Raw genomic sequence first — 23,555 nt, 5'->3', positions numbered from 1 at the left:
CCTAAGCTAAAGTTGAAAGATGTTTTAGACAATACTCCTCATGTTTTTGTACCTAGGGGTCTGCAGATTCATAGTTCTCTCTGAACAAACACATGGATGTGGAAAAATACTGAAGGTGTGATCTTGGTGCGCTTGATAGAATTCCTTGATATGCATTTGGAAATATAAACAACCCCCAGACACTTGCATGCCAAAGTTGTGTACTTTGCCTTATCTGCAGTCACCCTACAGAGATGTTAAGCATAGCATGCAGCAATATTGCAGCTAAATCAGAGCTGTTATTAACAGTGAGTGGAATTTCTTCATTTGAGAACTTACTTTTCCAGTACTACTCTGAAGTTTTGGGATGTGAGTGGAAATTTTTTTTTTCTTTTTGCTGTGGAGCTCAGCTTTGGCAAAGAAAAACCCTCCCTCACTGTAGGCCTGCCTTACAGGTGGCACCTCAAGTCACCAGAGCGTTGTAAGCAACGCGACCATTGAGATGGCAGTAATTTTCCAGAGCGCCCCGTTATTAAATGAAAAAAAGTCCAAAGAAAACGGAAGTGATTTGCCCCGGCCGGTGTTTTACGAGCAATCTTTATCAGGTGCTGACTTGCCCTGTTCAGGGAAGTGTTGTGAGTCCTTATTTGCCTGCAACACCCTGAAACGGAGGCCAACAGGGACCCATGGGCGAGTTCAAAAAACAGGGTACAGCCACAGCACGCTGGGCTGGAGCAGCGAAAGCCAAAGCCGGGGGTCCTACACGGGGAGGGGGCGCGGCCACCACCTCCCCCTTCGCTTCCGTCCGGCTCGCTGGCTTCGCAAACACCCGCGGGAGGAGGAGGAGGGCTGGGGGCATGGGGAGAAGGGCAGGGCAGGGCAGCCCGTGTCCCTCCGGGCCCGGTGGGCTGCGGTGGCTCGGGGCGAGCGAGGCGGGCGCGGGCAGCGCCGGGTCCCGCCCGCCGCGGGAGGAAGGGGCCGGGCGGCGCATCCACCTGCGGGCACCTGCCCCGCACCGTGACTCCTCCCCGGCCGCGCCGCCTGCTCCCGGCTCCCTCCGCCGCCTTCCATCCCCTCCCGAGCCCTGCCGCTCCCGCTGCCCCAGGTAAGCGCTGCTCTCCCCGCCCGCGGCCCCTTCGCCTCGGGAAGCACCCGGCGCCGGGCAGGGAGGGAATCGCCATCCCGGCCGCTGCGAGCTGCGCCTTGCTGCATTTCGCTTTGAACTAAGAAACTTCGGCTGTGCTTTTGGGGGGATGAGGAGGGACGCGGCGGCGTCTGGGAACCCCCGTCCCGCGGGGTAGGAGGCGCCGGATGAGTAAAAAGCGAGAGGTGGCTCGCCCCGTTCCCCCCGGCTTTCCCCGGTGTCCCCTGCCCGCAGCCGGTGTCTCCAGCGGGAGATGCAGCGCGATAAAGTCGCGCTTTCCCGCGGGCCGGGGTGTAAGGGAAGGCGGGAGCAAAGGAGCGGGGAGGAGGTGGATGGGGATAGCCGGGACAGACGGGAGCCAAAGGAGCAGGGAGGAGGTGGATGGGGATAGCCGGGACAGCCAAAAGGAGCAGGGAGGAGGTGGATGGGGATAGCTGGGAGAGCCGGGAGCCAAAGGAGCAGGGAGGAGGTGGATGGGGATAGCCGGGACAGCCGGGAGCCAAAGGAGCAGGGAGGAGGTGGATGGGGATAGCCGGGACAGCCGGGAGCCAAAGGAGCAGGGAGGAGGTGGATGGGGGAGCCGGGATAGCCGAGACCAAAGGCGCACGAAAGAGGTGGATGGGGATAAGGTGGGATAGCCGGGACCAAAGGAGCACGGTGGATGGGGAAGCCGGGAAAGCCGGGATCCAAGGGCGCACGGGGGAAGGAAGGAAGGAGCTGGATGGGCGCTGTGGGTTCTGAGAGAACGCGGTCCGAGGAGGCGCAGCGGGAAAGGTGCGGAGGGCTCGGCCAGAGCCGGCCCACCCCGCACCGCTCCAGGTGGAACTTGTACATCTCTTTCCCTGGTGATGAAGGGTATAAGATTGGGAAACTTCCTCAAGGTCACAGAGAGAGTAAACCAGAACAACTTTTAGATCTGGGGTCTCTTCAGTGCGTATTGATGCATTGGGTTTTAGCAAAAGCGCTGATTTCAGGGTGGAAGTTGGCACAGCTCCTCAAGTGATTTTGGAAAAGTAACTTTTTGAAGAGCAGTACCGTTCAAACTTCTGTGCCAAAACCTTGCATGCTGAAGTGAATCCAGTCCACACCTCCTCGCAGGTGGATTAGCGTTCATTGCTTACCCGGACCTCGAAACTCTACGTCAACTTCCTGGGTGGGTGGGTGTCTGTGAATTTAAGGGAGCATTGTCACACGGAGCCTTTGTCCTAAGTGGCCCTGTTTGTCCTGAGTTAAGTGACACTAATGTCTCCAGTGCTTTAGAAAGAGCCCAAGGAAGCAGCTTGGATTATTTGCATCATCTAGAGCAATATTAGGTGGGAAAAGAGGAGGTGTGTGGCATAGGTCAGTGAACTGGGAATATGGCAAGTTGTGGCTTTTACCTACAGGTGTAGATGTAAAGCCAAAAGACATATGGGCTAAGATAAATGTTGATGTCAAAGTAGGACTTCATATGCCTTTTTGTCTTTCTTCCTTTCATTCTTAAACTGTTAAAATTTATTCTGGTTCATAGGACAGTCAGCCTAGAGCAAATCTATCACGGTAGCCTAGCCTGAAATTGGAAATAAGTTGGAACTACGTTCCTGGATGTTGATGGAAAAACAAAGCAACACATTATTCTGGGATGCTGGTCAAAATATTTGTCTTGGAGTTGCCAGTCCTGAAGATATGGGCTTTTCCTCCTCTGGCAGTCCAGGGCTGGTCCACACTGAGTAGCTCCAGTGCCACGGTGGTGGTGGCTCAGTGGTGCCTGTGCCCTGCAGCAGTGCTTCCCCCACGGCTTTGATGTGTGCATCCTGAAACCTGTTTCTGGCAACTCGAGCCTCCCCACGGAGTGAATTCAAACCTCCTGCCAGCAAGATTTGCTTTTCACTCTTATCTGCCATAGACCTCTTAGAAGTGGTTTGCAGCTCCTCAGGACCTGTAGGTCACAGGTTAAAAATCACTGACCTGGACAGGTATCTAAATGAGTCTGGTTTGTTAACATTGCTGGGCTTTATTTTCCTGCAGTGTGGGTACCTAGCGCTGCCTTATTCCCATCACATTATTTGCAGCTCAAATATGGTGAACAAATGTTCCTGAGAAGTTTATTTCCTTGCCAGCGACTTTCAGTGACGTAGACTGACACTTGAATTTAGCCAGAAGGTAATAATCAAATATGAAAATGATTAGTAAACATGCTTTCTGCCAGAAAGTTATTTGCTTATGCCTTGGAAGAAGGGCAAGGGCAGAACCTGGGATGTAGTGTAGGGGAAGTAGGAATCCAGAGGCCAAGCTGGCTGTTGCTGCATCCTCCAGCTCCTCCTGTGATCCAGGCGCTCTGGTTTGCAGCTGAACAATGGGTCCATCTCCTACCATGCCAGAGCCTCTGGTTCTTCTGGGCTCTTGGTCCTTTCTGATTCAGAAATGGCTGATTTTGTATGGTCTTGTGCCCCTCACCACTCACCCAGTGAAATGAGAAAAAAGAAAAGAGCATTTCAGCCTCCTTCCTCACCCACTGTTCCTAACAAAGCACATGATGCACTTGTGACAAGGCCGCGTTTGAAGTCAATGTCTGTTTTCAGACAGATGAGAATAACAACAATAATAAAACAATTATTTGTAGTATGAGTATGGCATCCTATAACTTTTTAAAATGTGACTGCTACGCTCAGAGATTTTAATGCCTCCTCCTTTTTTTTTTTTTTTGCATGTGGAAGTAGAATTAATCTTGGTTTCCTGGCCTGGGGAATATTGCTGTGGACTTCAGTGAGCCACTGCTGATAGAGCTTATCAAGAGGTGCTGTTTTTTAACACCTCTTGATAAGTAGTTGTACATTATAATGGCATTTTAGGAGCTAATCTAAAATAGCTTCAAAACTATTTCTTAGGAACTGTGAGAAGGACGAGGTTTTATTTGTGGCCACCTTTCAGGTAAATATTTGCATAGTCTCACAAAGTTCTCTGAAATACTTGTGATGTTACTGCACAGGCACCCTGAGTAGAACTCACCTCTGTTGAGAAGATTTGTTGAAAGGCCAGGACACTGTAGGACCCTGATTTTGATGACTTTGAGATATTCAGTCAATTCATCTTTGATCCCTGCCAGAGCATAAATGGAGTAAATTTAAATCACTTTTTAAAATCATCACAATAAAAATACTCAGTGCCACTTCCTGAAGAAGTGTCAAGGAAATCTTGTTAATGGGATGAAAAATCTTATTTAGCTCTTTTCCTTCTTCATTCATAACTGGATGTTTTTTAACCTTTCTATACTTCATTTACAAGTCATGATAATTTTTAGTACTGATTGTTAAACAGGAATCTTGACCATGTTTCTTTCCTCCTGTCCACATGACAAGGCAGGAGCTGTCCTGTGAAATTGCTCTGTGAAAATTTCATGAAAATGAATCTGGAATCACCTCCTTGTTTGTTTCCTCCCCCCCCCCCTTTTTTTTTTTTTTTTTAATTTTATTTCCCCATTAACCTTTCATCCACACCATCATATCATGGTTATATTTTGTTCATGGTTATGTTGCTGAAACTTTTAGGTGCTCATAAAATGGTTGGAAATGAAAAAAAAAGAAATAATATTTCCTTTCTAGCGTCATCAATGCCATGATGTGTTGGCTTGCCCTTCTTTAAGGTTGAGCTTTGCACTGAAATTACTCCTTTACTGTCTCAGTGAGTTCTGTTGGTTTGCTTGCTAGAGGGAATTTTTGGATGAGTTGCAGTGTGTTAGGTTCATGTAGAATGTTTGCATGCTTTTATGCTTCCTCCTTTTAGAAGATGAACTTGACTTCGTTCATTGGGTTTTGACTGTTCTGTCCTCTTACATTTCTGTTTACATGTGGTTGCTTTTATGTAGGTCTGTGAAGAACTAGTTTGTTTGGTTTTTTTTTTTTTTTTTTTTTTTTTTTGTTCTGGGGTTTCTTTTTCAACTGCTGATAACCATCACAGGGCTTAGCAAACAGCTGATGTTGTTTCTGTATCAGGAAATAGCACAAAACACGTATTGGAGCAATATGTAAATGCAGGAAGCAAGCTGCTGCCAGTATAACTCTGGTTTCTTTGGCCAGTTGAATTCACAGTGTTGAATTAGGATATCTGGAGGTAGTTATTCCACCCTATTGACTTGGGCATGGAAACAGCCCATAGGGATCTCTGTGTAAAAGCTTTGGAAGCCAATAAGCAATTATGAATTGGTGTGTGCTGAGGAAGTCCTGTTATTTCTTGCATGGAGGGCAAGGGTAAAAGGCAGCAGGTCTGGTGTCATTGCAAAATCCTGCTTAGACCTTTAGGGTTTCTTTGCCTGTCATTCTGTCTGTTGCCTTTTTGGGATGTTGGCTCCTGGCCAGCAAAGGACACGGGAGGTGTGAGGGGGGCCATGAGCCGATGCTGCTGTAATAATGAGGCAAAATCAGGGTCTCATTTTTGCCCGAAATTCACCAAAATTCAGTGAGGGTTTTAGGAGCACGTGGTGGTGAGGACCATGTGCAGCTGAGCAACACAACTCTCCAGGGCAGAGAGGGACTGTCACTGTGGTAGGGAGGAGGACAAGCCTCTGGAGGGCTGAGAGTCTGCCAAGTCCATTTTTCATTAAAAAGGACATTGTCAAATGAAGTACAGACCAGTCGTGATGCAGCTTTTACTTAAAGACCTGATTTGCAGAAATCTGTAGAAAAACATAAAAAATACAAAAAGCTATTGGATTGAATTTGTTTGGAATTAATCTAATATTTTTTTATTTTTTTGTGTTGTTGTTTGGTTGTGCTCTTTTTTTGGTTTCATTTCTGACAGATTTACTGGAAATAGCGATGCATTTCTTAAACGTAATGACCCATGATTAAGATAACATAACATTAACACTCCTAAGGCATATGTAAGAAGCTCAGATACTTCAAATAGCAGCTACCATCTGTGGGACAACACATTTTACTTTATTCATCAGTGAACTGTGCCACTGGTGGCTTTTTACTCTTTGTCTCTCCTGTCATTAGAAACAGTGGCTTTTTTTCCTGAACTTTGAGTTATGATAGGAAAACTCACTCAGTTTTGGACCTTCTGTGTTGCTGGAGGTCTAAATGCTGGTTCTGCTCCATCCATACTGGAGTTTTTGAAATTTAGGGGCTTGACTGCACAGGACTGATGGGTCCCTTTCATTATTTGGGTGCACTTTTTCCAGAGCTGGAAGCTGATAGCAAGCCAACCCTCAAGCCTCTGGTGTACCATGTGATACCTCGAAGCCTGCTCTGGTGGGGAACTCCATCCCAGTTCCCTTGTCTGGGACCTCTAGCTCCCTTTAAAGGACTCCTGAAATTTGTTTTTTTCAGTAAAGTGTTATAATAGCTCAGCAGACATCAGGAGGAATGAGGGCAGTGAGAGGGAAGGACAGTTGTACGCTGAACTCTTCTGCGCCATCAGAGTGGGTTTATGACACTTCTAAATGGCCTATTTAAATTTATCTGATGTGTGAGGTGAGTTAGAAGCCAAAGTATTGGAGTGAGATAAAGCAGACCAGTCCCTTCTAGGTCTCTAGTTGTTGGGAAGGGGAGTGTTTGACTGGTCACTTTGCTTCTCCATGACCCAGCTTCCTTATCTGAGAAGCTGTCGCAGTTCCCTTGATGTGTTTGTAAAACATTTTGAAGTGTGGGAGTGATGTGTGCTCAGGAAGACCAGATTATGTCATTATTGGATGCTACAGATTGATTTTTGCCTGAAACATTTGCAAAGCTAACAGGAGTTCAGTGATTTTGGTTTTGTGTAGTTTTAAAACACTGGGAAATTTGTGTATGTAATATCATGGAAGTTTGTATTTACCTATGAGGTCCTGTATTTTATAACAGGGAAACTTATTGATCAGAAGCTGGATAGGAAATAGATTAATAAGAAATAAAAAAAAAAAAAACCACAAAAAAACCAATCCAAAACCAAAAAACAACAGCAACCCAAAACCAAACCAAAAGCAATCCCAGAAACTCCCAAAAAAGAGTAAGGAAACACTCTTCCCTATTAATTTGCAAAGCCTTTCAAATGGTAATATAAAAAAAAAGTATTTGGGATTTTTTTTTGGTCATAGTACCTGTTGGCTTACCTCAGAATCACCACTTCTCTCTTGAGAAGAGAGACCCTTCCATCCTAACCCTTTTATTCCTTCTCCTTTTCAGAGAACAAGGAACAGAAATATCCTCCTGTGATTTATTTGTCCCTAAGTCTGGGCAGAGCTGCACTTCCCAGCTGCTGTGAAGAGCTGGGCAAGGATGGATGGGACATAAAGCAAAGCAGAAGTCCTGGAGCCTTAGTCACCAGTCTGATGGACTTTCAGTAAGTATGAGTAAGACTCACCTGTCTGCCACACAAATCAGTTCAGTGGTGCATTATTTACATGTTTGCTGGCAATGAGAAGCAAATACCACCATCAGCCTTCCTTGAAGTGTCACAAAGAATTGGCACGCTTGAGGGGCTGAGCAGCTGTTGAAATCTCTTCAGTGTTGTTTGCAGTTCAGTTTTGGGTGAGATGATGCCTTGATAGAGGTTCTAAAAAATAACCTGTTACTTTGGGCTGAATGATGTTGTATCTTTACACAGCTGCAATGCGCAGGGTTTTGCTCTGCAAGGTAGAGAAAGGTATTTCTCAGTGCAGGACTGAGGCACTTCCTAGGCTTTTTTTTCTTGTAGTGCAACATGAGAGGACTCAGTATACAGCAGCATTTATTAGAATGATTTATACAGCTTGTGGAGCTGTATAACTGCCTATTTTAGATCTGCACCAGCAAACATTTTGGCATTTCTTGTGTCTGTGGCAATCGGTGGTTTTGCTCAACGTTAACGTTTAACTTTAAAATAAACTGCTGGATGCTTGAAACGTTCAGTGCAGAACCTCTCTTGTGCCCTGTCTGCAAAACTTTCAATATTGCTGTGGCACAGTTCCCCTGCTGTGCTTCTCTCCCTGTTTTTGGTTCAGTGACTACAACACACAGCCAAGAAAACAACTCTTTAGAACACGTAAGAGTGAAAAAAACCTGGCCTGTGGGGGCTGCAAGTATCATGAATTGGTTGAATTTGTATTTCCTGATGCTTTGCTGGTTTCTGTGTCATAAACCTCACAGAGACACTTCAGTAAGTGTTGAGAGAGGGCCTGAGCATGGCACTGACACCATGTGGGTCTCTGCCAGGGTATTCTTTGACTCTGGTTCTGCCAGCAAGAGTGAGCACTGACTTGACCTTCTCAGTTTGTGCTGCCCTCGTGCTAATGAATAGTCACCACTGTATTATCCTCAGCCTTGTATTGAGAGGCTGCTGAGATCTGATTTCATGCTGCACCTTAATTTGTAGCCACTCTTCAAATACTTCCACTTGGTTTGGGTTGTTTTTTTTTTTTTTTTTTTTTTTTTTTTTTTGTTTTTTTTTTTTTTTTTTTTTGAATTTGTTTTATTTCCCCCATCTGCAAATCTGGTCTTTTTCCAAAGGGAAACTGACAAGAAAGCTGGACAAAGCCTCCAGTTGTGATTGCTTTCTTTTTTTGTTTGTTTGTATAGGTTCACTCTTTACTCCCCAACACTTGAATTGTTTCTGTACTGTTGACAAAGGAAAAATGACCTCTACTCTAGTAAGTAAATAAAATATTCACAATATTCCTCTCTGATTTTTTTTCTTTTAATACGGTTTTATTTCTTTACACGTGACAGCCCATTGAGTGCTATCCTGATTAACAAGTCTTTTAAAACATGGACTATTTGCTGTGTTTCCTTTTTGGCAAAAAGGGGAGAAGATGCTGTGAGGCAGGTGTAAGAGCCTCGAATTAACCAACATTTCAAGTGCTCAGATACTTTTAGGGGAGATTTATGCTTTTGAGCACGTGCATTTGATTTTTTTTTAAGCTTGTTTTGGTGGGATAGGTTAGAATGGCTTCTAACTAGTTCTTAAAGCTCTTCCAGGATAAATATTCCTGTTGCAAGCCAGTGTGTGTCAGAAATAGCTTAGGTGTACCTGGTGTTGTCACAGCATGAAAGGGGGCAGTAAGCATTTATCCTGGACCTGGACAAAGGCTGTTACTTGTCAGCATTTCTTTCTGTGATGGTGCAGCCCACAGCTGTCCTTGCTGTTCATTTTTACCCTGTCAGACGTCCCAGGGCAAGCATTTGTGCAAACAGCTTGGGAGGGCTGGGCTCAAGAATCCTCCTTGGGCTGGGCTGCTATGGATCAGGAAACTGATCCTGTCAGAGGATTCCCAGCCTCGCTCTGTGTTGTTTTTATTATTCAAAACTGTCGCTGTTGGACACGAAATGAGTACACAGAAGCTTGGTAAGTTCAAGAGACAAAAAGACCCAGGTTTATTCAAACATCTGGTATTTATAGAATTCCAAAGGTTACCGTGGATTGGAGGATGGAATTACCACCTCTCCAACCACACTGGTCCAAAGATAAATCAATCATTTCTCTCCACCCACAGAGAAATATGTGAACTATTCTATTTATACATGAAATTGTGTGGGAACTCTGACTCTCAAATATGTAAACATTATCAGAAGGCTAAAGAAGTTTTATGAGAACTTTAAAACTTTCAAAAGAACTATAAAAGAAAACGTAACACTTTTAAAAAATCAGGGCAACATAAAACGTGAGGTTTTAGGCGTGTTCTGCGAATCTCTCTGTCTGTGTACACTGGAGTCCTGTGGGAATCCAGGGCATCCCTCTGGCTGCCCTGGAGGGTCTGGAACCCTGGCAGGGGGTCAGGAACCCCCTGTACAGAGCCCCGAGAGACGCTGTCTCTGATCCCTGTCCATGGAAAAGAGTTTTCAATCTTACAGGATGAATTACAAGCTCTGAGTGTTTGATGTAAGTAGTAATTAGTGTGGCACGGGTGCAAAAGTAGAATTTTAGGATTCTAGATAAGGGGTTCAAAGGAGGCAAGATGGAGGAAACTGGGCAGGCCTTGTCCTTTTTCTTCTTCTTCATGCCCTCCATGTTTCACTGTGGTGTTGGCATTTTTCTGTTGGTTTAGGCTGGGGACACACTGTTCAACATGGGTGATAGATATTGGCACGTTATTGTAAATATAGCACACGTAGGTTCTAGTCTAGAATGTTTGTAACATCCCACTGAGGGGCAGAGCCCCGCACTCCGTCCTGCCAGACAGACCTGCTGCAGGTCAGAGAGAAAATATTTTAGATAAGAAGAAATAAACAACCTTGAAAACCAGCACAGACGAATTACGACTCCTCCTTTGGCAGCGGGGCTGAAAGACAGAGACTTTCTCCAATCTCGGGAGCATTTCAATATCACAGATCCCGGCAGAGTCCCTAGTGAGTGTTCTGTGTGCGGGGGGTGTGTTTTATAGAGCAGCACTGTGCGATTCTGTCCTGATGGCAGCCTTGTTTCTCACTCTCTCCTGTTCCCTCCCTCCCCACGCTGCCCCTCAGGGTCCACCACCGCCATACTACGAGAACCGGGGCTTCCAGCCAGAGCCCCTCTACGCTGCCAGGCCGGCAGCAGGTGCTAATCCTTACCCCCAGCTCTTCTCCACCAACCCTCCCTCCGTGCCAAGCTACGTCCCAAGGGTTGCCACCCACCAGTCCACCAGGCCAGCAGCGCCCCCGCCCAGGAGAACCTGTGCAGCCAGTAAGTTTTGGGGGAATTTCTCCTGCTTTTGGACCTGAGATCCGTCAAAGTCAGATAACAAAGGAAAGGGACCTTCCCTTCCAAGTGGCCGCTTCCTTGTGGATGAAGAAGTGACAGCTGGCTGGGGTGCTGGTGAAGCTGGGGGCTTTGGGAGGAAGGATGGTGGAATGGAGAAAAGTCTGGCAATAAATGACTGATTTTAATGTCAAATAAATAGTGCTGGTGGGTAGAAATTACTTTACTTGTGAACCTGATTTCTCTTTTCCTCCTTGCTTTCATTTCAGGTCTAAGGAAAACCATAATAATATTATTATCTATATTAATTGTAATTTGTTGTGCAATTGCTGCTTTCTTCATCTGGTATTTTGGTAAGTTATATTTTTTCTTTTATTTTTTTTTAAAGAAAAGATGTACTAAACTTCTCAAGTTAGATATATCCGTTCTCATTTTATGCTTTATTCTGAATTAAGGATAGAAAAGTCTTTGTTCCTTTTCTCCTAAGAGATGAACTAATGTTGCTTCTTAATGGCTCAGTTTTGTTTGTGGGTTGAGGTTTTTTTTTTTTTCCCTTTCTTTTTAATGTTGCTGTTACTTTCCAAATTCGAGCTTCATTTAATTTCAGGTGAAGGGAGGGGATTGCAATAAGTGTGCAAACCTTAACTGCAGGAGTGTTAATGATCAAGATGTGTTTTGTTTTGCTAAAATGACATCTCTCTTGGAGCAGAAGTCATTTAGATCCATTTATTTGTTTCTGTGGGACTTTTGTGTAAACATTGCATGAGCCCAGCCTGTCTCAGCACTCTAAGTTGTACCATGGATGTTTGCTTTAGAAATCATCCCCAGCTGGGGTGACTGAGCTCTGAAGTAGGGCTAGACCAATTCTGTTCAGCTCAGGTGAAGTTTGCCTTGTGCTGTCTTAATGTGCCTTTCAATGAAAGCTGCTTTGCTAAAAAAGCAGGAAACTAAAAAATCTGGTGCTTTTAGGAGCCTCTCCTTTCCATTCTACTCAGGAGAAGAGGAGGAGAAATCTAGTGGAAGATGTCCCTGCTCATTGCATTGGGGTTGGACTAAAATGATGTTTAAAGACCCCTTCCAAACTATTCTATGACTTTAAGGGAGTTCATTTAGAACTATTAGGATGACACTTTGTGTTCTTAGAGGCGTTTTTCTGACTCATTTTGATTTAAGCAGGGGGAGTGTAATCTTGTTTTAAAAGAGAGCAAAAGTCCATAATTGAGGCACTCACTCTCCTCCTCCTTTTCTACGTGCTAACGCTTTGCCAGTGCAAAGCTGACTCCTTTCTGACAACTTAATGGTGCCTGATTATTCAGGGAGGCAAGTGGCCAAAACCCAATCGGCTGCATCAGAGACTTGATCTGTGCAAAGGACAGAGCAATCCATCTCTGCTGTGGCAGGCTGGGTCCCTCCCACCTCCGGGTTTGAGAGCCGCTTCCAACGTTTTGCTCCATCCAAGCGGGAAACTCTTTGAGAGCTGGGCTGATGTGCAGCCTCGTGGCTGTGCTTCTGTCTCCCTGCAGTAGAGAATCACTGTCTCAGCTCCCTGATTGAGTGTGGATCCTCAGGGGTGTGCATGTCCCCCTCCCAGTGGTGTGACGGAGTGAGCGACTGCCCCAACGGGGAGGACGAGACCCGCTGTGGTGAGTGGCAGCAGCCAAGGGCTGGGGGGAAAACCTGCATCAACTGCAGGAGCCTGGGAGCAGGTTGCCTTGTCCAGAGCTTGCCTAAGCCGCAACAAGAGTGTTTTAGCCTAAGGTCTGTCATTAAAATGGTTTAGGATGTGTGTTATGGATAGATATTCGGTTTGTTTCCAGCCCGATTGAAAAGCTGAAATAAAATGCTCAGGGGTTTCAGCTGCCTCGACTTTGAGTCAGTTTTTTGAATGGGGTTTGTGCAGAACTGGATCTAGCATTGTCTCTGGATGGAACGGCCAGTGGTGACTTCTCAGTAAGCTTCAGGTGATAACAAACCTGATGGTCTTCAGTCAGGCTTGTCTTTTTCCATGTATTTTGTATTCCTTGTTCTCCTCTTAGCTTTTCAACTACTTCCTAACTCATTTGTGTGAGAAAAGCTGGCCTAATCATTGCTTTGAAAAGATGCCAAGGGGAGCTTTACTGCAGAGCTGAAGGTAGAAGGTGGAAACATTGATTTGTCCATTCCAGAGGTTTGGCATCTTGTGTCGTGCCAGTGCCACACTGGAAAACTCCAGCTGTGCTTTAAATTCCCTCTGTAAACTTTTATTCAGCACATTCTCATGCAGGGTTGGCATTTGCTGGCAGCTCTTCCACTCCATTTGGTTGAATAATGGCATCTTGGAGAAGCCTGTTTCAATCTGTTCTTTTGCTTGAACTATTTTTTATTAAATTCTTGTGCAAGCAGATACATAATGGGACGTGGAATGTCAGAGCTAATTGCTCCTGGTTACATTCTTGCTTTCCAAAGCACTTCTCTGAAGAAATTTGGTGTGTTAAGAGATAATATAAAGTATTTTTCAATAGATCATATTTTATTTATACACAGTATGTGATATATTAAGAAATAAATGGTTGCGTAGAGAAAAGATCAGGAAATTTTCATTATTGCAATCTTTCTCAGTGGTAGAAGAATATAAAAGGGAATTTTGAGTCTAAAAGCTGAAATGAAGGGATGAACCCTATCTTGTACATTTGCATTTTAAAACTGGTTAGTTCTTCTAAATTGCTTTACATGAAAAGAAGTAAGTCTTTGCCACATTTCTGTTTACTGTCTATTTACTCAGAATTTGAGTAGAAGGGAGCATTAAATTAACATCAGTTCATACATGAAGTGGATATTATGGGTAACTACTTCCAAGCAGAGAAAACAGTAATAATAGCATGTGGTGTTCTTAGTTTCCTTTTTTTTTTTCCCTTTTTCCCTTTCTTCCTTTTCTGGCAGTTAGACTTTTTGGACCAAATTTTATTCTGGAAGTTTATTCACCCATCACCAAATCCTGGTATCCCGTTTGCCAAGATGACTGGAATGATGATTATGGGAAGATTGCATGCAAAGACATGGGCTACAGCGTGTAAGTGCAACCTCTGTCAGCCTTTGCTCAGACAAACAAAGGTTAAAATTTCCCTCTTGCCATTTTTAAGGTATTTGAGACTTTTCTGTGAAAATGTACTGGCAAAGGCATCTTGCCCTGTTACACGAGGTGCATGCAGATCAGATAAAAATAATATTTATAATCATTATTAAATAATTAAAATATTTAATATTATATATTATTATTAAATAATTAAAACATTATATATATATATATATATATATATATATATATATATATATAAACTAATAATATTATTTTAACCCAGTGACTGGTGGGAAGTGGAACTTGACAGATGTTCAAAGAATCTGAGACTCTGGCTGGGCTGCACCACCAGGGTTCCACATTCACAAAAATAAAAATAAATATAATAAACAAAAATAAAGATTTCTACTGCTGTCATGTCAGAAGCTCTGGCTTGGCACGGCTCATTGTTATCACTTGTTTGAAAACTGAAACCACTGCTGGGTTTCACTGTGGACTTTCTGTTTTGCAGGGATACATATTTCTACAGTCAGGGGGTGGCACCTGAAGTCAGCTTTAAGAGCTACATGAAGCTGAACACAAGTGCTGGGAATATAGACTTGTACAAAAAGCTGTACAGCAGGTACCTTTGTTTAATAAAAGCCTCTCTCCTTTCACCCAGGCTCTCTCCAGATGCTGGAAGAGGTGCAGCATCTGCCTGCAGCACAATGAGAGCACATCTTTCAGTGGGGATTGTTGGAGGGAAAGAGACTTTGCTTTTAATCTGATTGCAGCAACTGTTCTTCCCTCTTTTTAAAAACACAGCTGTCGTTTTTTCCATCCTCCCTGTCCTCTTCTAAAAGAAAAAATGTCCCGTCCTCTGTGCTGTCTAGAAGGTTGCCTTGTCAAAGGTATTTTTGTAAGGCTCTCTGACCATCTGCAGGAGTTTGTGTATGGCGACAAGAGCTACAAGCTGCAACACATTCACAGCAGCTGGCACAGCCTTTTATCAGTCACATGAACACACAGCATGCAAAAATGGATCTTCACTGTGGAAAGCATCGTTTTTATTATCATTAAACAACTCTGAAGTGTCCAGTGTCAAAACCTGTAGTCTGCTGTGCCTGCAAACTTCCTGCAGCTCCCTTGTTTAGTTCTTCTGCAACAACTGCCTAAATCAGCTCCATTTCATCACTTCATCTTGCTTCTCAAAAGGCTTTCAAACCTTTTGAGCTCGTGCCTGCAGTCTCCCACAGGACAGTTTTGGTGAATGCAAGGCATGGTGGAGGCCAGATGGTTGCTGGTAGGGTAGCTGGAGAAAGTGAAGGAAAGAGGGAACCTGCCACAGGAAGATGAGGCTGAAGGCAGGGCATGTAGCTGGAAAGGGTAGAAAGCAGCTGGAGGGTGGACTTTGCTCACCATTTCCTTCACTGAGTGCCTAAGATCCTGTTTGGTTTTTTTATTTCTCCTGCAGTGGTTCCTGTGCCTCAGGAAATGTGGTTTCTCTGCGCTGCATAGGTAACTCACTGGCTTTTGCAAACTTCTGCTTCTTCACACTTTGAAATGCTCTGGCTGGCAAGTTCTTTTGGACCTGTGGCATTAATTGCTGTTTTTGCATGGGCAAAAGATTTAACTCTGGTTCCCAAATAATGCAGTTTTAGGAGCAGGGTGGGAGAGGAGATAAGGAATACAGTGGCTCCCCAGTTGCTTTTGTCTTTGCTGCCACTGGTTCCTTTAAATGACTTGTGGTGGAGCTCCATATCTGTCCCCCAGCAGCTGTGTTGGGATGTCTGTGGCACATTTGCTTTCCAAGATTCAGCAATTGGGTGGGCAGTGCCTGCTTGATGGCGATTCCTGTCCCGAGGAGTCTCCTGGCTGTTGGCTGCTTTGTTGCACAACACAGGGGTGTCAGAATCGCCAGAGACTCTTGAAAGGTGGGAAGAGTTTATGGTGAACCAAGGGCAGCTGCTGCCAGGTGGGGTTTGCAATTTAATGGGGGTCTGGGCAATGGCAGACTTGGTGTCAGGGCAGGGCTTTGAGCTGTGCTGTGCCCAGCGTGGCGTGTGCACCCTTCTGCCAGGGCAGCCCGAGGTGCAGAATCCACCTCCCAGCTCACTCTTTGATCCACCTCTGCCTGTGACCGACTTTTCAGAGTGTGGGCTGTCCAGCAAGAGCGTGAGCATCATGAACAGGATCGTGGGGGGCAGCGGGGCCGTGCTGGGCCAGTGGCCGTGGCAGGTCAGCCTGCACGTGCAGGGCACCCACGTCTGCGGGGGCTCCATCATCACCCCACGCTGGCTTGTGACAGCAGCACACTGTGTGGAAGGGTGAGTCCCTCTCTCCGTGGCTGTTTGCCTTTCTTCAGGCTGAAATGCATTAATTTCTTCAATTCTCCCCACTTTCTCCTTTAAAACTGAATTTCTGCCCCACCCAGCCTGGCACGCAGGTGATCGGTGCAGTGTTTTGTCTGTGTTAAAAATTTGAAGTATTAAGGGAAGATTGGTTCTGGAAGGAGGCTGGCTGCAGTTCCTCTGTCTGCTTTCTACAGGAAGCCTTATTTTATATTTTGTCCTATATACAAAATGAAATGGGAGATATTGAGCACAGATACCCACCCAATTTAAGATGTAAACTCAAGGCACCAAATGTAATGCCAGCCACTACAATGTTTCCATGAAGATGTTGAATTACACTGTGAGGAAACTCCCCCTCTCCAAATTCTCAAATATCACATTGCTGTAGATACAATCAATTTAAAGATTTCTGTGCCATTTATTTTTTCGTATCTTCTTGCCACAGGGTAGTAAAGTCCAAGTCAGTATTAAATACAGATTTATATCTATCCAAGGAGCACTTTATGTAGCCATCAACAAGAAAAATAGCTGGTGCTTTGTACATTTTTAACCTATAAAAGAGAGTCGAGGGTTGTGTGGTGCCCTCAGAAAGGGCAAGAATTTCTTTAAAAGTTGGCTGCTTCTGTTGGAGGGAAAACACAAAACAAAACCATTTTTAATGGTTGGTTGGCTGGATCACAGTTTGAGGCTAAGGCAAGGAAGAATATTTGTCCTTAACCTTGAGAAAGGAATGCAAGTGTTGATTTCTACCTGGAGATCTTATCCCTCCTTTGTTGTCTGGATTTGAGCTCTGCAGTGTGCTAAAGCTTTGGGAATGGCAACCAAGCTGCAGCTGGCACAGACCCGGTTTTCAGCCTGATCTGGGGTTTTTTTGGAGGTGACTTGCAGGCACAACTGCCTTGGTGCTTCTCATGGAGGGAGTTTTAACACTTGTGGCAGGTTTTCTGTCAAGCTTTTGTAAACTGTGCTGGAGCACAAGAGGCTGCTTAAATAACATCTAGTAAGCATGCTTAGCAATTTAAAAAGCCCACCAAAACCCAAAACCAGCCTAAAAAAAAACCCTGGTGCTTTCAAGATAGTGAAATTCTTTCACTAGATCATGTTTTTACTAATTTTGGCTTCTGCTGATACCACTGACATGTGAGACTTGAGAAATACCTGCCTGATCCCTCAGTCATGGAAATCAAAAGGCTTCAGTGTTGCAGTCTCAGACTTAATTTGTTGTGCTGAGTGATTAAGGGGATGGACAGCGATACTTAACCCACTGCAAAGATTTTTTTTTTTAATATATTTTTGAAACTAGAGCCAAGCTTTCCTCAAGTTACATGTCTAGCAATTTTTCTGTCTTATTCTTCAGAAATTGTAGTCAAATGCATGTGCATTTTTGCTCACACAAACATTTGACTACAGCTCCTGAAGACAATTTTTTGAAGGTCCTAGTCCCTGTCTTGTCACCACAGAAGAAAACCTTCAGACCTTTTCTTTGTTCTGCAGGCGACTGTCTGACCCACACAGCTGGAGGGTTTATGCTGGGATTCTGAATCAGGATGAGATGCTCTTTAAAAGTGGATACAAAGTGCAACAGATAATTTCCCACCCAGATTATGACACAGATTCTAAAGACAATGATGTTGCCCTTATGAAGCTGGAGACACCACTGGTTTTTACTGGTAGGTATTCTGCTCCTCTTAAGGGAAAAATCCAGTGGCAGTGAGCACACCTTTTAAAATTTCAGAATTTCATCAAGCAATCCTTGTAGACACTTATTGGAAAACACAAAATTACCCTAGAGACAGGGTATAGAGACAGAGGGCACAGCCTCTGGTTTCCTAAGCAGGATTTATTTAAATCTATTACATGGATAGGGGGTTTGGGCTCATCTCAATAATATATTTTTACCTCAGAATGCTCTATGGTGCTTCAGTTTAGCCACTGCTGTATGTGCAGACAACTACAGGTGCAGTGCTGGAGCAGCTGATTAAATCCCCTCTCAAATCAGGTCAAATGATGGTCAAAAAACCCTTCAGAATTCAATATTACAAGAAGTTCCTTTCATAAAAGCAGATGTAGGTTGTTTGTAAGCAATCAGTACAAAATAGAGAACAAGCCATTATTTAAACTTGAAGTGCTTTTTGTGCAGGCCCTTTGTGTTTCAGTGCATCAGTTTAAAGCTACCAGGAGTGATCTGAAAGGGAATTTCTGCTGCTGAGAGCAGGGAGATTGTCTGTTTTCCAGGTTTTTGTGCTGCACACTTCTTGTATATATCAATACTGAATCCTGCTTGTCTTGTGATTGTTTTCAGCAGAGTTTTGCAAAGAGAATGCAGAGCTGTAGTTTTCAGATTTTTTTTCTCAGTCTTCTACTGCTCAGAAGAGCTGGTGTTAATTGTTCTATTTAACCTGATGAATTAGGGTCGAACCACTAACTGCTTGTCCCTCACTTTAAGGTGGAGATGAGGTAGATTTGAGGTGGAGATGAGGTGGATTTGAGGTGGAGATGAGGTACCCCTCAGGGAAAGGGCAGCTGGTAAACTTTCTGCTGCTTCCTGCATTGACTGCCTGCAAGGCATGTCAAGTAAAGAGGGAATGCTTGGTGTTTAAGTGGTGGCCATTTAAATCTGAGTTCTGTCTGAACATCTATTTTCTGTTTGTTTTGCAGAAACTGTGAGGCCAGTTTGTCTGCCCAATCCAGGAATGATGTTCCAGCCTAACCAGCAGTGCTGGATATCAGGGTGGGGAGCAGAGCACCAAGGAGGTAAAAAGTGCCTCTGGAATATTTTGATCTTTCACATAAACTAGTCCTCTTCATCCTAAGAATATTGTTGCATGGGCTGACGGGGCAGTTTGAATTAGGTTTGACCATACACTATTTTTTCACCTGTTTTACAGCCCGCAATATTTAGCCAGGGCATTCTGTCTCAAAGCAAGTTGTGAGGTTTTGCATTCAGCAGACTGCAAAGGACCCTCAGATCAGTTCTGGGGGCCAGAAATACCCACCCAGGAGATAATTCTGTGCCCCTGCTGGCAGAGCCACCTCTCCTGCAGCAAGGATTGCTGTGTGCCAAGCATGTCCTGTGGATGTGGGAAAGGGCAGGAGCTGCTCCTTTCCACCTCCTCAGGCTGAAGAGAATGATGCAAGTAAATTTGCAAGACTGGAAAAAGGAAAGGGAGGAAGGGTTTGTTTTGGTATAACAAAAGTACTGGGGGAGGTTCTCTTGACCTCTTGTAGACTTACATCTGAAATTTCCATCCCACTGCTCCTAGGAAGTTTATTTCATCTTGGCTGCTGGGATTTTTTGTAACAGCAAAGTAATGTGATGCTGACTCTGGTTTTGCCTTTGCACCTTTGTGCATATTTCAATTCCAGGTAAAACATCAAATCACTTGAATTACGTTGCGGTGCCCTTAATAGAACGTTCGAGGTGTAATGCTGTTTATATCTACAATGGCATGATTCTGCCTACAATGATCTGTGCTGGAGACCTAGCAGGGGGATTTGATTCCTGTCAGGTAATTGTTCCTAATTAATAGCTAATAATTATATAAAAGATGAAATAAAAATGATCTGATTACTTTTGTGTCTTTCTTTCTTTCTTTCTTTCTTTCTTTCTTTCTTTCTTTCTTTCTTTCTTTCTTTCTTTCTTTCTTTCTTTCTTTCTTTCTTTCTTTCTTTCTTTCTTCTTTCTTTCTTCTTTCTCTCTTTCTCTCTTCTTTCTCTCTTTCTCTCTTTCTCTCTTTCTCTCTTTCTCTCTTTCTCTCTTTCTTCTCTCTTTCTCTCTTTCTCTCTTTCTCTCTTTCTCTCTTTCTCTCTTTCTCTCTTTCTCTCTTTCTCTCTTTCTCTCTCTCTCTTCTCTCTTTCTCTCTTTCTCTCTTTCTTCTCTCTTTCTCTCTTTCTCTCTCTCTCTTTCTCTCTCTCTTTCTCTCTTCCTCTCTTCCTCTCTTCCTCTCTTCCTCTCTTCCTCTCTTCCTCTCTCTCTTTCTCTCTTCCTCTCTTTCTTTCTCTCTTTCTTCCTCTCTTTCTTCCTCTCTTTCTTCCTCTCTTCCTCTCTCTCTCTCTTTCTTTCTCTCTTTTTTTCTCCCTTCCTCCCTTGCTCTCTTCCTTCCTCTCTTCCTTCCCTCTCTCCCATCCATCATTTCTCTATTTCAAATAAACCCTATGCCCTCCCCAGAATTAAAAATTTGCATTGCTTCTGGTTCTTTTGGTGGTGCATCCCTTTAAAGAGGAGAGCTTTTTTTTCATCATCTGAATGGCTGCCAGTGCTGAGTCCTCACTAAATTCCCAAGGGGTTGAGGCTCCTTTTTAATGCTTCAAGGATGGTTTGTTACTTGGTACTTGAACGTGATCAAATGCTCCTCATAACTACAGCATTATTATCATTATTATATTGCTAATCACAGCGTTGTGCTTGTGAACAAGAAAGTCAATAATGCCAATCTTACTTAGAGGGCTCTGGGCAAATTATTTTCATCCCTATTGGAAGCAGACATCATTTAAATAACACCAAAACTGCTGCCATATCTTGTTTTAGGGACTCCCTGAATAGCAGGTGGGTTTATATTGAAACTAAAGCTGTGTTCCTGGAGTGAAATGGGTCGTGCTTTTCCTGGTGCCTGTGTCACTAACAAGGTGTTTGTGCCCGTGCAGGGTGACAGTGGAGGTCCTCTGGTGACTCACCACCACTCTGTGTGGTGGCTGGTTGGAGATACCAGCTGGGGCACTGGCTGTGCCACTCCCAACAAACCTGGAGTGTACGGGAATATGACTGTGTTTACAGACTGGATTTATAAAAATATGCAGGTAAAATAGTCGGAGTTTTTCCATAAATTTTAAGGCCCCGCATCCTGAAACGTGGTTTTACATTTAAAAAATAAAGAAATAAATGTGACTTGCATGATAACTAAGCTGTTTTGTTGGAAAGCATCCAAGTGATTGTTAAGACAGAACCTGAACCTTTGTTTTCTGTTTTGTTTTGTCTTTTAAACAGGCAAACAGATGACAACATTGCTAATTGATGTTCCTGAGGACAAGAATGAATGAAGCCATGGGGGCCTGGGATATTTATTCACTTTGTGGTTGATTTTATTTTTCCTCTTTGATTTTTCTTTTTAAAAGTAACATGAAGGATTGCACACTTGGTTCTGTGCTGGCTACAGTGACAGATCTTAATCAGTGAAGGATTATCACAATGAGCACCTTTCTTCTCCTTGTGGTGCCTGGCAGAGTCATTCTGTCAACTGCTTGCTGAAATGTCTCTCTTTTGTTAAATAACTTTCACTTGATGATCAGGCTTATAATGACAATTTCAATCACAGTTTAATTCCAGATTTTTGTAGCAGGATGCTGAGACAGTTGGTTTAGTAGTTTTTAAATTAAATGTTAAGTAATGTGAATGTTGAATCTCCGAGCTGCTGGTTGGCAATTTAAAAAGAAATGAATGGTTTTTTAGTGTAGAATTACAAAATGGTTTGGGATGGAAGGGATCTTAAGGATCATCCACTTCCAACCCTGCTGCCATGGGCAGGTACACCTTCCACTATCCCAGGTTGCTCAGAGCCCCATCCAAACTGGCATTAAACACTTCCAGGGCTGGACCATCCTAAACTTCCCTGGGCAACTTGTTCCAGTGCCTCACCACCCTCACAGGGAAGAATTTCTTCCTAAAATCTAATGCAAATGTGCCTTCTTTCAGTCTGATGTCACTAGCCTTTGTCCTCTCACGCCATGTCTTTGTCCAAAGTCCCTCTCCAGCTCTTTTGTAGGCTCACTAGGGACTGGAAAAGGTGGTGAAGTCTCCCCAGAGCCTTCCAGAGGCTGAACAACCCCAGCTCTCTCAGCCTGTCTCCATAACAGATGTGCTCCAGCCCTTGGAACACCTTTGTGGCCTCTTCTGGACTTGCTCCTACAGGTCCATGCTGGGGATCCCAGAGCTGGATGCACTATTCCAGGTGGGGTCTCAGGAGAGTGAGAAGGTGAGGGATATATATGAAGGGAATTTTTCATGCACTACAGTACAGGCACAGAAAAAAAAAAAAAATACACTGTCTATTCAGGTAGTTAAAAATCCTCAGGATCTCAACACAGCCGTCAATCAAAGTCAGACTGGTGCAGTCTGGCTGCCTCAGACCTTACAAAAAAGTGCTGTTCTGCCTTAAGCTGCTCTGAACCCAAAAGGGGCGCGTTGTCGATGTGGGATTTGGACAGGGATGGCCCAGACAGGGATGCCCTGGACAGGGATGCCCCAGAGCTGCAGCAGGAGGAGTCTCAGTGCTGATGTCCCTGGCTGAGCACACTGAAGGTGACTCTGCACCTCTCCCTGCTGTCAAAGGGCGAAGTGTCCAGCCAAGGCTGTGCTGCACCTGGAGCTGCACACACACACACACACACACACACATACACACACACACAGGGACTGGATGCTTTGTACAAGGAAACGCAAAGCTGCGTTTCTGCGGGACGAGATGAACTACCTCATGTGTTAAATTTGGCTTCTGATTCCTTAGAGCTCTCCTTTATGTATCCACCTGTATGTTTTTAGCAAAATGTAATTCGTATCCGAGTGCCACCTGACTGAGGATTTTGATGATAATTTATAATTGTAGTAGAGGATCAAAAAGCCATATCAAGTCACTTTGTTAAGAAGGATAAATCTTTATTGAATGAAATGATTCTACTAGTCTTGCTTTCTCTTTTGGTACTGAAATGCAATAATCTTACATGTAAACACTGCACCAAATAAATTGTTGGTTTTTTTTTTTTTTTTTCTTTTTTTTTTTTTTACTAATAATTTTCCTTAGTTGTGCTTTATATCTGTTGACTTGGATTTTGTTTTTGAAAGCAGTTGCTGGATTCAGTGTATGACGTGCTTTGAGAGTCTGATTAAAAAAAACAAAACAAACAACAAACAAACAAACAAACAAAAAAAAGAAAAACACCTCAAGAGTGTGAGCTGAGAGATTATTTTAATTCCAATATTTCTGGTCCTTGAACAAACCCAGGGAAATAGAACAGGATGTCCAGGAATGCTGAGTGGTTTTGGTGACTGGGTCTGATGAAATCACTCTGACTTAATTGAATTAAATAAGGAAGTTTAGCCTGCAGGCAGTGGCTTGAGGGAATCACACCCTATTTTGTCATTCCCCCTCATGCTGCCTGGAGCAATGTGGCCTTGCCTCTCCTCTCTAGGTGTGAGATGGGTGTTTGCAATAGCACATCCTGGGGATGGGGGAATACTGTGAAATAACCAAAGAGTTTAAAATACTTTCAAAACAGAAATGAAAAAATTAAATTGTTACAGGTGTGAGACACTTTTTCTGTGGCTTCTTGCAGCACTGGAAGTCACTAATAGCAAAATAATGTACTGGGAGAAAGAGGAAACTGGCTGCAGTGTTCAAGAAGGTTGAGGAACCTGGATGTTGGGGTGAATGGGGATATG

At 43.9% G+C, this 23,555-nt stretch overlaps 1 protein-coding gene across 1 annotated transcript; it reads left to right on the top strand.

Annotated features, from left to right (window-relative positions):
- The first annotated feature begins 1,053 nt into the window (after window positions 1–1,053).
- On the top strand, window positions 1,054–22,878 carry TMPRSS2 (transmembrane serine protease 2). The gene is made up of 15 exons (XM_053936555.1): window positions 1,054–1,084; window positions 7,267–7,423; window positions 8,638–8,708; window positions 10,522–10,720; window positions 11,005–11,088; window positions 12,259–12,378; window positions 13,655–13,784; window positions 14,302–14,412; window positions 15,244–15,287; window positions 15,922–16,096; window positions 17,618–17,793; window positions 18,782–18,877; window positions 19,490–19,632; window positions 20,768–20,920; window positions 21,108–22,878. Exons 3-15 carry the CDS (start codon window positions 8,694–8,696, stop codon window positions 21,117–21,119), a joined length of 1,458 nt encoding a protein of 485 aa, XP_053792530.1. The 5' UTR covers window positions 1,054–1,084; window positions 7,267–7,423; window positions 8,638–8,693; the 3' UTR covers window positions 21,120–22,878.
- Window positions 22,879–23,555: the final 677 nt, after the last annotated feature.

Source organism: Vidua chalybeata, chromosome 2 (genome assembly GCF_026979565.1).
Source record: "Vidua chalybeata isolate OUT-0048 chromosome 2, bVidCha1 merged haplotype, whole genome shotgun sequence".
In the NCBI taxonomy this organism is placed as follows: domain Eukaryota; kingdom Metazoa; phylum Chordata; class Aves; order Passeriformes; family Viduidae; genus Vidua; species Vidua chalybeata.
This window is presented reverse-complemented; position numbering and strand designations above follow the sequence as displayed.